Source organism: Podarcis pityusensis, assembly GCF_964106645.2.
Source record: "Podarcis pityusensis genome assembly, chromosome: 13".
Taxonomy (NCBI): domain Eukaryota; kingdom Metazoa; phylum Chordata; class Lepidosauria; order Squamata; family Lacertidae; genus Podarcis; species Podarcis pityusensis.
The window spans coordinates 39923217-39936488 of record NC_138038.1 but is presented as its reverse complement, the minus strand read 5'-3'; the positions used below and the strand labels follow the sequence as shown (position 1 = coordinate 39936488).

General features: G+C 44.5%; 1 protein-coding gene across 5 annotated transcripts; it reads right to left on the bottom strand.

The window, feature by feature from the left end:
- Window positions 1-847: 847 nt before the first annotated feature.
- Window positions 848-11859, bottom strand: LOC308460274 (NACHT, LRR and PYD domains-containing protein 1-like). Of its 5 annotated transcripts, XM_080976412.1 has the most exons (10): window positions 10955-11859; window positions 10523-10921; window positions 9409-9530; window positions 8331-8395; window positions 6242-6465; window positions 5361-5614; window positions 4737-4865; window positions 4434-4575; window positions 4311-4340; window positions 3326-3902 (listed from the first exon to the last, which is right to left on the bottom strand). In XM_080976412.1, the coding sequence occupies exons 1-10, from the start codon at window positions 11496-11498 to the stop codon at window positions 3610-3612; spliced, it is 2202 nt and encodes a 733-aa protein (XP_080832538.1). In that variant the 5' UTR covers window positions 11499-11859; the 3' UTR covers window positions 3326-3609. The 5 variants fall into 5 exon arrangements, with proteins under 5 accessions (XP_080832539.1, XP_080832538.1, XP_080832535.1 ...); XM_080976413.1 differs by lacking the exon at window positions 3326-3902 and adding an exon at window positions 848-1065 and having other exon boundaries at window positions 10523-11859; XM_080976409.1 differs by having other exon boundaries at window positions 10523-11859.
- Window positions 11860-13272: the final 1413 nt, after the last annotated feature.

Sequence of the window (13272 nt, the reverse complement as noted above, 5' to 3'; positions counted from 1 at the left end):
GGCTGATTGGGGAAGGTCCATGACTCAATGGCAGAGCGCTTGCTTTTATGCAAAAAGACCCAAGGTTCAATCCCTTGTGGTCTCCAGGTAGCGCTGGGAAGACCCCGAAGAGTCAGTGTCAGTAATACTGAGCCAGGTGGACCAACTGACATGAGGCAGCTTCCTGTATTCCTGTGCTCTCAGATAAGTCCAGCAATCCAACCTGGCCTGCATAGACAGGGACTAGGGTTGGCAAGGCATGCAGGCTTGAAGTTTCAAATCCCTAAGCGTGCCCTTATTTTCAAAGTTTCTTCCTCCTTGAGAGGACTTCTGTTCCTCATTTTAAAGGCCAATAATTGGAAAGTATTTCTCAACTGGTGTATATATTATGAGGGATATATGTGACCTTCTGCTGACCTTCATTTTCTTCCATTAACTTTTAGGTAAGTAAGACATGCAACATGACACCAACCTGCCAGGAGAGGAGACAGCAGGAAGGAGAACACAAGCCCACAGGTTTCTCCTGATCTAACCACAGTTAGGAAACCAAGCAGCCTCAGGTGTGCAGCGGGTAAGCGCCAGGATTAATGGGCAAACTGCAGAGTAACTTCTTCTCTGGGAAATTGTTTGCAAGACCACAGGTCTTCTCCTTCACATCTCTCATCGAGACAACAGAGTCCTTCAAAACTGTCAACAAACTCATGTAAGACCCCAAGTTAATATCAGTATTCCATTAATGTACAAAATATACCTTTAATTAGCCATCCTAGTTACTATATCATTCCGTCTCCAGCGTCAAACTCAGGCCTGTGCCATTCATACTTCGAAGGCCTTCTAGGGGAATGGATAGCAGCAGAAAAAGGCAAAATAAGGTTTGATTAAATTTATTGTGGCAGGGAGTTCTGTAGACCCTGAAGTATAAAAACTAAAGGAGCACAAAAATCTAAACCTGCTCACTAAAGGAACTGAATGAATTTGCCCTTGGACTTCTTGAATTCCTCCTCCCCAAGTCCTTCAAGATGTCCAAAAGATGGCTGTGGAGGATCTTCACCGTCACACCCATTCAAAGTCAGCACCAGCTGAGCCCTGTAAAAAAGCACAAAACAGGAGAGGCTGCATGTGGGAATTGTGGATAGTAGGAGAGGATATATTGATTAAATATTATCCTTCCTAACTCAAGCTAGTGAGTCATACAGCAGAGTTCATTCCCTTCTATACACAGCAGGAAGCTAGGTGTAAGTGGCTCCTGTCCTGCTTTGCTGCTTTAAAGTGAGCTGTGGAGTAGGGAGGGAGGGACCGGCTCACTTTAAAGCAGCAAAGAGGGAGAGGAGCAGTTTACACGAGAGGAGGCTGCTGGGATTCCTGTGTCAGGTCCATCCGGGGGTGTGCTGCCTCCCCGCTCCCTTGAGCGCGCATGCTAAAGAAACATAGAGCTCCTGTCCCTCTTGGTCTCACTCTGATATTATACTGGTAGTTTATTAAATAGTTGAGTACAACATTTGATTCAGAATATCCCCCCCCCCCCGTTTTCCTCCTCTAAAAACTAGGTGCGTCTTATGGTCAGATGCGTCTTATGGAGCAAAAAATATGGTATATTCCTGGTAAGACCCCTTTGATTCCCTCCTAAAAGAAAAAAGACACAAGAGTCTTCATTATAAGTAATGAAATGTTTACTCACATTCAATTTAAAGTATGATCCCAGAAATAATAATAATAATTTATTATTTATAACCTGCCCATCTGGCTGGGTTTCCCCAGCCAATTTGGGCAGCTCCCAATTGAATATTAAAAACACAATACAGCATACAACATTAAAAGTTCCCTAAACAGGGCTGCCTTCAGATGTCTTTTAAAACTAGAATAGTTGCTTATTTCCTTGACATCTGATGGGAGAGCGTTCCACAGGGCAGGCGCCACTACTGAGAAGGCCCTCTGCCTGGTTGCCTGTAACCTCACTTCTCGCAGTGAGGGAACTGCCAGAAGGCCCTCGGCGCTGGATCTCAGTGTCTAGGCTGAACAATGGAGGTGGAGACATTCCTTCAGTTATACAGGACCGAGGCCATTTGGGGCTTTAAAGGTCAGCATCAACACTTTGAATTGTGCTCGGAAACATACTGGAAGCCAACGCACATCTCTCAGGACTAGTGTGGCTTACATCCTTGTAAGGATGGGCCTATGTGCTGCTGGCAGAGAGCCAGCAGACAGCATCAAATGCACCAGGAGCAGTGGCCAAAATAGGAGAGAGAGATGGTTGCATGACTGGGCCTTTTGTTAGGTCTGCAAGGGTCATGCTCATCTACTTGGTCACATGCAGGGGGAGAAAGCTCCAGACCAGGTGTAACAGGAAATTCTACCTTGGCTGGAGTAACATTTCCTGTGTCCACTCTAGGGAAACAAGAAATGTTGTATTTGACTGCTCCAATGGATTACATCCCACACTGCAGAGGTAAGCAGGAAGGAGTGTCTCATTCTGTTGCCATTTCCAGTCCCTCTAGTTAGTGTGAGGGAGGCAGGGGGCTCAGCCTGAGGCCCAGAGGCCAGCCTGGAGCAGCCCCTGTTGCAATTCTTTCTCCCCACTTCTTTGCTACACTGCAGAAGGAACTCTTCTGGAGATCTCTTCAGCCTGTGAAGCTCTTTGAGGACTTCTTTTCTGCCTTGCACAAACCTTTGCTTAGTGCTTGCTGGTTTTGCAGTGCTTCGTTTTTGCTGGACTATTGAGAGAAAAGTTAGGGTGGGAAGAAGCTGAAAGAAAAGCTGAGGGGACACAGTTAAGTGACAGAGGATCAGGCTTGTTATATATATATATATATGAAACAACTGTGAGATTTGGGCAATTTCCTGCCATTCTGTTGTGCTCCCATAACTCTGGTTTTCAGAAATAACTGAGACACTTTTTCTATCAGTCTAAAACCAGAACTTATCTGATTTAGGTTGAAAAACCTGTCAGCCTAAAATCCTTGTACGTTTTCTGATAGCTCACTGCTGATGACTGGGGTGTGTGTGTTTAAATGCTGCTCGATTTGGCAGTGGACGTGCCTGTTCCCTACTGGTGCAGCCAAAGCAAGCAGTCCCCTTATTTTTAAGACACCTGCTTAGGGAGAGACATCTCCCTCATGCTGCTGGTGCTTGCAATAAGCAAGTTTCTTTCTCCCACTCTTCTCTGGTGATGGACAAACTGGAAAATGACAAGGCTCAGCCAGCAGCAATTGCTGATTTTGATGGCAATGGATTGAGGATTAATTTTGTAAATTAAAATTTAAACCTCCTGTCCCACACGTGTTTGAGAAACAGGCTGTGAAGCCCTTTTAGCAGAATAAAAAAACCCCTAATGCAGCTCACTGCAAGCTAGGAATTAGGCAATTGCACCTGTTTATTTGTGGTCAGCTGACCTCCCCTTCTTTGTCCTCATTGCTAAGAATGAACCACACGTTTTAGTAAGATAAACAAAAGAGAGCTCATGCAGGCGCAAATACATAATATTATTTCCTTTGTTGGAAATTCCCCCCCCCCAAAAAAAGCATTAAGGAAGTGACCTCATACGGTCCCTTCTTTATTGATTAAGGAAGAACTGAAGTCACATAGTACATGCAGTTGGAGTTCCTGTTGTCTCTCTTTGACTTCATTGTGGTCTCATTTCCCTTCCAGTTCATCAAAAAGATATGGATTTCTGTTCTTCAGTACTTTGTAAAGCAGATCCTTGCAATAGCGGTTCCAACTTGGCGCCAGCATGTAGAGCGCCCTCATTTTCTCTTGGTTGGTTCCCTTCGAAGAGATCGCTTCATACTGCTCATTATTCAGAATGGTGCCAAGGAGCATATCCAGCACCGCTTCAACGTTGCTGGTCCGCTGGATCAGCTCTTCCCGGTGTTGCTCAATGAAATGTTGTTTTGGTGAGACTGACATTGGATGAGGTGGGCTTGCCTCTGTCAGACAAAAAGAAAAGAAAATGCTCTTTTTAAAAAATGGCTTCAGAGGATGTTTCAAGACAGTGAGCTCTAGAGAGAGGTGATCAAAGTAGAAGGCGTAGTTTGTCTTCAAGCTGTCCTGCCTCCCAGACATTTATAGGGATAGAAAATGGCTGAGAATATGAGAAATAACTCATGGCATGTTCCAGAGGCACTGCTGAGGAACAGTGCAGTAGTCTCTATGTAGCCACTAGCAGCTGGAAGAGAGAGAGAGAGAGAGAGAGAGAGAGAGAGAATGAGTAGATGCATGAAGCAAGCAGAGACTTCAAGGATGACTTCCAAATCTCACTCTAAAATTTCCCATAGTGAATATGCACCATTCCAGATGTGCAACCCTGGGTAGGCTATTACTGCATTCCTACTGACCTTCTGTTGGGTTAGAAGATTTCAGCTCTTCTGAAAGAGAACAGGGAAGATGCAGTCAGAGAGTGCATGTGGCCTTTTCAAGCTATGGTCTAATCTTGCGGTCTTCCCTTGAGCAAAGCCCACCTTGTCTCACAAAGGCCTCCCAGATGAGTTCATCCCTTTTCTTCTCTATCAGGTTGAAGTGGAACTTATCTTGCCTGTGTTCAGCATAGAGTTCAAGGTACTGCTGCTCCATGTCTGCATGCAAATATTGAAGCTCCAGTTCCTGTGGGAAAGAGGGAAAGCTGTGTGACTATGGCTTAGCCCATGGTCTACCAATTTTAAGGGAAGTAAATAAGAGGTTGAAGGGATCCTGGTATAGCTGTCCCGTTCTCATACCACACAGACTCCCTCCAGGTAACACTTTCCATCATTTTTGCGTCTTACCTTGGGGCAGATTTCAACATCATCTAACTTCTGCACAAAGAAGCGAGAGCCAATCCTCAGAGGCTTGAGGATGACAGAGGGTTTATCCAATCTCCACGAAGGGCATTTCTCTTCTTTCTCATGGACTGTCTGGGAAGCACAAACAGAGTGATTTTTGAGACATGCAAGGGAGATGCCAAGCTGCTAAGCCAGTTCCAAGCCTCACCTCAGGGAAGACTTCCAAGTCAACATGCTGCATAACCTGGCATAAAGGTATTTTCTTTACACAATTCGATGACAACACTGTGTCGAGAGAAGAAGACAGTCATTTGCTTCTGCCCAGCAAAGGAAAGGGGTTTATTTTTATACTGGATATTTGAATACTAATGCTGGTGGGGGGCAATTGCTAATGTGGGTTCATGTTTGCTAGAACGTCAATCAATCAATCAATCAATCAATCAATCAATCAATCAATCAATATCAATCAATCAATCAATCAATATCAATCAATCAATCAATCAATCAATCAATCAATCAATATCAATCAATCCAAGCACACCTTGATGAATGAGTTTGCCCACAGTTCTTGCATCTAATTATATTGCAAGTCTCATGCCACTTAGCAAGTGAAAGATTCCCAATTACCTTTCTTAGAGAAGAGTCGTTTGGGAGGAGGTATAGGTGGAATTTTTGAGCTGGAACTTCAAGCACTTGATAGAGCAGTGTGATGCAGTGGACCTTCATCTTCCGTTTAAACCAAGGCTTTTTGAAAACTACTCCACGGGGAGAGAACTTGGGGTTTCTCAACACAGCATGACGTGACCCCACTCTGCTTGGCTTTTCTAGACTCATCCCCTCTTCCACAAAATGTCCAATGTAGACTTGGGAGCTGTCCCCATCTGTAAAAAAAAGGAACACAAATGGAATATGGGTCAATAATAAGTAGCTTGCTTAGGGCAGTGGCTCTGGAGGTTATCTAAACATTTTTCAAAAAATAATTTTTATTAAGAATTTCATCATAACAAATTATCAAAAACATATCATCTTCATTTCCCCCATTTTCCCCCTCCCCAAGAAAAACCCTCCCTCCCTCCCTCCCCCCAAGACTTCCCTCAGCTACTCTCTCTGATTTTTCAACACATATTATTCTCTGCATAATATAAACTTGTAAAGATCCTTAATTTATCTGTCTATTATGTTAGCAATAATAAATTTGTAGTATGTTTATTCAAAACCTGCCAAGGAGTCCAGTTCATTTTGTTGTTGTTTTAACTAATTTGTAAAATGTTCCCATTCTTCTTTAAAGCCAGATATCTCCTCCTGCACACTAGCCCTTCTCTTTTCTGCACCAGCCCTCCTGGTGCAGAGAACTCTGAAGCTTCAAATCTCTGAGTCAAAACAGGTAATGCTGTACTTGACTGCTCCCAGTGGATTACATCCCACACATGTTATATCGTATTCTTTTTAAGTATTCATTCCTCCAGTTACAGTTATACCATTGGAAGGTTCCCCACCCCCTACCGTACCTGCAAGGCACAGGAAGTGAGGGAAGTGAACGGCTGCCACAGCCTCGAGTGGATCCGCTTGGATGTTGAGCAAAGGACCAGCGACAGACAACCTCTGTGCATCCCTTCCATTCAGGTGCTTGTGCCATGAATCAAAGTGGTATGTTATGGTGACACCTGCTCCCACCTCAAATATGAGATCAGTGTAGTAGCACTGAAAGGAGCCAGCCTCAAGGAAGCACAACCTGAATGCAACAAAGAGAAAGATGAAAGGAACAGTGATCAGTGCAGTTTCCCCTGCTGTTCTATTAGATCAGGGGTGGCCAGCTCCCACGAGACTGTGATCTACTCACAGAGTTAAAAACTGGCAGTGATCTACCCACTTTTTGGGGGTTCAGGCCAAAGTAGCTGAGCTTTTTTCAGGGAGGAGGAAAGCCCCATTTTTGGGGGGTGCAGGGGAAAATGTTGAGCTTTTTCTTAGAGGAGCCAAAGTTGTTAAGGGTTTTTGGGGGGAGCTGGTGATCTACCATAGACATCCAGTGATCTACTGGTAGATCCTGATACATGCTTGTATTAGATGTATCTGTAGCTCATCTCACAACTATTAATATGTACGGCCTGCATGTTCTTCTCATACTAATGACAATGTAGTAAAAGTTCAATACCGCCTGCATGTTCTGCTTCTTTGCTCTTGGCTCATCTGCATCTGATGCAGCTGTTGTGGGATCTGAAACACAAGAGCAGTTAAGTACAACATTCCTAGAGTGAACATGTTTACACATGGAGAGGAATGATTGTCCAGCCAGCAGGTTAACTTCCTGTTTCCTTCTGGGCTGGGACAGACTTCCTATGTATGTGACTAGAGGTGGGCGTGGCCTCACCTGTGCAGGTAACGACAAAAGCACAGGGCAGGACAGCCATCTCTCTCTGTGTGTCTACTTTTGTCGAAGAAGCAACATCTGCTTAGCCAAAGATGCTCTCTTGGCCTCCAGCCAAGAGAGGACAAAGGGACTGTCTGTTTATGGGATAGTTTCCAGGTGCATGTTACTTTTCTAAGCTAAGTCTGCCTTCTGGGATCCGATTGTGAACAGAATGTGAGTAAACTTTTTATACTTTTAAATAAGACTGTGTCGTGTCTTATCTTTTATGAGGGAATAAGGGGGAAATACCAGAACAGTTATTATAGAGGCTTTAGCGAGCCTGAGCAAACACATCTGCTGTGAGTTTAAAAAGGGGAATGTTACTCTGCTAAATTGTGAACTTGTTTACACAAGTTGGAAAGGCTATAATCAAACAATATATCCTCTCCTGCATCCCTGAACATTCCCACAGCTGTGTGGGTGGCAGACCTATGCAAATAACATATTGGAAGCTGTATGGGGATGAGGAGAGTTGATTAGAAGGGTAAGGATAAGAAAAATATGGGCTCCCTTTGAAAGCTCTTTGCTACACAGTGGCCAAGTATAGGGATGAAGCTTTTAATAAAGAGAATCTCCCAAGCAAACATCTTGCCACACACACACAGCATTTTGTCATAGAGAAGTATTTTGGCTACAAGACTGCCCAGGAAGTAAGTAAGGCTTCTTTTGGTACTGGAAAAAAGTGCTTTTAAACGCTGGAACTAACAAAAGGTTGTGTGAGTGACTCTTAGTAATTCTCTCAACCAGCCAAATCCATTGAGCATGGGGAGGGCTCCAATCTCCCTTCCATTACCATGGCAGATAAGCTTTTCTGTAACAGAATTCACCCACCACACAATCACAACATGCTGTCACAGATGTAAGCTGGTTATATGAAGACCATGAGACCCCAGAGATGTACCTAGGGTCTTTTGTGGCCTTGCAAGGAGCTGTATCAGCAACCCCACCCCCCTGCGAATCACGTTGCCTTTGTGCTGCAGTACGAGAAGGGTGGGAAACTTCTGTGTCTGATCTCTCTGAGATGTCGCCACACACACATATACATTGTATATTTCTGGGGTGATTTTGGGTATGCCTCCTTGAGACCCACATTAGTTGAATGTGTTCTGTAGTACCTTTCCCAGAATTGTCAGCAGACAATTCAATGTTGAAAACATTATTTGAATGCAGAGATTGTAAAAAGATCTCACCTGTAGATTTCATGGTTCCTTTGTGAATCCCAAACCACATCTGGTATGATTTTCCCTGGAAGATCCTGTGGCAAAGCAGTAATGATTAATATTTATGCCATACTGCCCATCCTATCTGAAAATATAGGCATTCTTATCTTCTTGCAGTGCCCTAGTTCCTACACCAAGGAGCACTGCTTGAGCCCCTATAGAAACACTAAACGCTATGTCACAGCATCTGCCTTTTGTGTTTGTTTTGGCAATGAGCTATAGTATGGTGATTACAGGCATTGTCTTTTCTTTTCTTTTTAATCTAGACTTTTACCCAAAAATGTTTACAGAATATTTGCCATTCTTTCCAAAGATCTCAGTGTACTTACCAAAGGCAGATGTAACCCAAAAATATTAAATTACCTGCACTCTCTAGGTAAGGAAAGATAAGGATGGGTGGGTGTGCAAGGAAGTAGTGAACCAACATTTTGTAGTCATATCAATGCATTTGCATGCAGGTACACACCCTCCGCTTTAGTCAAAGAGTTGCCTCCTGCTCCTTCAGACACTGGGCTCAGGTTGAAATCTGAAGAATTCTATTGAAACATGGGATTATTGCAAACTGATAACATCATAGTATAGATCCCACACAGAACATTTCCACGCTATATACAGCAATCACAATAGGAGTGCGTGCAGTTGGCCATTTGCAGCTCACAACAACAACAACAAAATATTTATTTGTGTTGGAGACACCTGTCCATTCCAAGTACAGTGGTACCTCGGGTTACATACGCTTCAGGTTATAGACTCCGCTAACCCAGAAATAGTACCTCAGGTTAAGCACTTTGCTTTAGGATGAGAACAGAAATCATGCTCCGGCGGTGTGGTGGCAGCAGGAGACCCCATTAGCTAAAGTAGCGCTTCAGGTTAAGAACAGTTTCAGGTTAAGAACGAACCTCCTGAACGAATTTAGTACTTAACCCGAGGTACCACTGTAATTCGTGTTGAATAGCAAACCCACAAACTTACCTAAGCTTGAAATTCAAATTCACAAGTTAGGTGTTAAAAGGGGCTAATACAAATCAGGATGAGTCCAGTCCTTTACCTCTCTAGGACACTGGTAGCAAAATACACTTTTCCTGGAATTTGCAGGACTTGTCTTTCGGCACTGCCCTTTCTCTGCAAATAGAGGGGATTCTGATACTTGCACCGAGAACTCAGGAATGCCTGTAAAAACAAGTGATTTATTTTTGCACATGGCTGCTGTGAAAATGAAGAAGCAAACCTTGAAGATTAGACAAATGTGAAGTGAATTTCACCTTGTTCTGCTTGTATGAGGAATAGGGGAAAGGCCTACTGAGTTCAGTGGGATGTACTTGCACCCACAGATTGGGACTGTAAAACTTTGGGTCGTCAGGAAATGGAATGCAAAAAGTAGAGATGGTACTAATTCGGTTGTTAACCCAATCTCTTCTCTCTCTCTCTCTCTCTCTCTCACACACACACACACACACAAAACTTTGATAACACAGGCATCCTGACATGGATAAATCAAAGTGGGAAATGGAAACAAGAGATGATCTGAAGAGGGATGGAACCCACTGCAATTTTGCTGTAAATTTTTATTATTTATCTCATACTATAAATTCCTATTTATTCTATACTGAAAGTCAGACCTGATTACAAGTAGAAACCCTGATGAAACTACTTCTAACTAGTAAAAGACATCTGCTCTTGGTCACAGGAGAAAACTGTGTCTGTTTGAGATCACTGGTTGTGTGCACCCATGTGTATTTGTAGTGTCATTTTTCAAAATAATTGCAAAGAAGGGGAAGTGAATAAAGCATGAAAAAGCTACAATGCAAAGATGATAAATAATGTTATTCTTGCCATTTAATGTCCATGTTGAAACAATGCGAAGAAATAATGTGAGGTGGAGGAAGGGCAAAGAGGGGCATTTAAAACTGCTTGAGGGTTGTTGGTTTTTTTTTACAACCAACTGAGGTATAAATTTTATGCAATAAAATAATATAAATATAGGAAGAGAGACCTGCGATTTCTGAGTCCTCCCTCCAATTGGTTAAGACACACTGAGAATGTAAATAATAAGTTTATGACAAACACGACCCAGCTAAAGAAACCTCTCTTCCTCCAGCCAACATTTCTTCATGAGGAGATAATCAGGCTCAAACAAATGTTCCCCTTTCCGAGGTCCTTACTTGCCCTTCCACGGAGAAGCTTGTCTGCCTGCGGCTGGCAGTCGATGGCCTTCAGCACCTTGGCTGCCACCTCCACGGCACCATCCACATCATAGTGCCTGAGCAGGAGATGGCAGAGAGTCCAAGCACCACGTTCCTGCAGCCAGTCCTGGGTGACCGGGAGATCGCCCATCGGAATGTAGAAATGGCAGAGTTCGCCCTTGAACTTTTTTAGCTCGGACTCATCTAAACTCTCCAGGGTGCACGCCAGGAGACCATCGATGGCTCTATTATAGCTCAAATGGTGACCTGACAGCAGAAGTGACAGCCCAGAATCCTCTTCAGAAGAGCTCCCAGGATGAACCGCAGGGGCCAGAGACTTCTCCAAGCAGAGGGTATTGCGGTTCCCCACCTGGATGCCTGAAAGGAAGCGGTTTTCTCTCACAAAGTCACCATAGATGTCAGCAGGTTTGTAGGCATCATTGGTGACGTAAGGGTTGTATCCTTCAAAGCCCAGAGCACCGAACAAGGGGGTGTGTATTTGCCTCAGCTGGACTCTTGGCCTTTCAGAGTCATAAGTGCCAGAGAGGTATCCTTCAAGGTCTAGGGCATCCTCCGAGAAGGTGTGTTTTTTTCTCTGCAACGCGCCTCTCTCCCCCAAAGTCTCTGGGGCGCTCACGGAACGGCGCGAAGGGCTATAGACGGGGAGGATCTGGTGCCGCAGCGTCCACCGCATTCCACCGCCTGCGCTCAGAGATCTTCCAACGGCCCTGACCGACTCCTCTCTCCTTACCGGGCTGCTACTTCCTCTTCCCTCGGGCAGAGAAGCTCTGCGCCGATTTCTGTCCTCTGTCTGTGGGCCGCCCGCCCACATTCTCGGTCGCGTGGCGTGTCGCGTCCGTAGAGAAGGAACCCCGCTTCCGACACCAGCGGACTCGACGGCGGGGACGGAGCCCGCGATTGCCGAGAGCACGTTCGAAGGGGCGTCTTCCTGCATCTGATTTTCTCAAGCAGGAGCTCAGCCCGCTCTGCTGCTACCTATCAGTCTTGTCCCGCTCTTGCTTCCTCCTAGTCAGAAGGAGGAGTGTCAGAAAAACCCCGGGGGCGGGCTCCTCTGAGATCGCCTTCCTATCCGTAGCTGTCAACGTTTCCCTTTTTTAAAGGGAAATTCCGTTATTCAGAATAGGATTCCTCGCAAGAAAAGAGAAAAGTTGACAGCTATTGTTTAGTCATTTAGTCGTGTCCGACTCTTCGTGACCCCATGGACCAGAGCACGCCAGGCACTTCTGTCTTCCACTGCCTCTCACAGTTTGGTCAGACTCATGTTTGTAGCTTCGAGAACACTGTCCAACCATCTCGTCCTCTGTCGTCCCCTTCTTGTGCCCTCCATCTTTCCCAACTTCAGGGCCTTTTCCAGGGTGTCTTCTCTTCTCATGAGGTGGCCAAAGTATTGGAGCCTCAGCTTCAGGATCTGTCCTTCCAGTGAGCACTCAGGGCTGATTTCCTTAAGAATGGATGCGTTTGATCTCCTTGCAGTCCATGGGACTCTCAAGAGTCTCCTCCAGCACCATAATTCAAAAGCATCAATTCTTCAGCAATCAGCCTTCTTTATGGTCCAGCTCTCACTTCCAGCTATGCTTGACAGCTATGCCTCTGGCTTTTTTCGCTGGCAGCGGATTTGTGGCAACGCCGATAGAGAATTTATGGCAGTGCTTTTTTCTAAAAAAATGTTTAGGGGTACTCTCATTTTAACTCAAGAAAATCATCATTTTATTGTTCAAATTGGGGAAAATTAAATACAGTAAATGGACAAAAGTACAAAGATTCACAAAATGTTTAGGGGTATGCGTGCCCCTGCGGCCTCCCCAGAAAAAAAGCACTGATTTATGATATTAAAAGGAAATCTGAGGTGGAGGCTTTCCCCCAGTTTTGAATATCAAAGGTTGTCATAAGACTCACTGCAGGTAAAGCAAGCAAGCAAACAAAAAAAGCAGAATATATCTGTGGAAATATGGATAGTGGGAAGCAAGCAAGATGATCAAGGGTCTGGAAACCAAGCCTTAAGAGGAAGGGTTGAAGGAGCTGGGTATGTTTACCCTAGAAAAGGGGAGACTGAGAGGAGATAGCTGTCTTCAAATATCTAGAGGGCTGCCACATGGAAGAGGGAACAAGCCTGTGTTCTGTTCTAGAGGGAAGGACTCAAACCAATGGCTTCAAGTTACAAGAAAATTCCGACAATACTCCAGGAAGACCTTTTGGACAGTAAGAGCTGTTTGACAGTGGAATGGCTAAAGAAACATTGGAACAGAACCCAAAAAGCGCTATAAATTGGAACAATTTCTCTGTATTTTTTGGATGTCTTGTGGTTTAATTTTAACTGATTTTATCCAGCTGTATTTTATATTGCTAAGTTGCTTTGAGACTTTTTTGTATAGAGACTAGGAAATGTAATAACTAATCATAATCATAAATATTCTTGTTGCTCTCTCCTTTCCAGTGCTCCTGCTCAGCCCTGAGATTAAGTGAGTGTGCAAGGGCCCCCAGGAAGGGAGGACTCCAGAACCCGCTCAAGATTTTCCTGGGATGTTTTGGTTAGCTCTGAGTTTCTCCTATACTGGGGTAAAGGGAAGGGGCTTTTTGTCCCTGGGATCTAAGGCTGGGATAAGGATGTGGGAATGTGGGAAGAAGCGAAGGGATGCAGAGGGCCAAGGAGCAACCATTTCATGCAGGTGGGGAGTGGGAAGAGACCTGGCTTAAAAATTCGGATTTGC

Coding starts and splice junctions, on each gene's coding strand:
- LOC308460274 (XM_080976409.1), bottom strand. CDS start 11,498: ATGCAGGAAGACGCCCCTTCGAACGTGCTCTCGGCAATCGCGGGCTCC. Junction 6,466..8,330: donor AGGAACCATGAAATCTACAG/GTGAGATCTTTT, acceptor TGTTGCATTCAG/GTTGTGCTTCCTTGAGGCTG. Junction 5,615..6,241: donor TCACTTCCTGTGCCTTGCAG/GTACGGTAGGGG, acceptor TTTTTTTTACAG/ATGGGGACAGCTCCCAAGTC.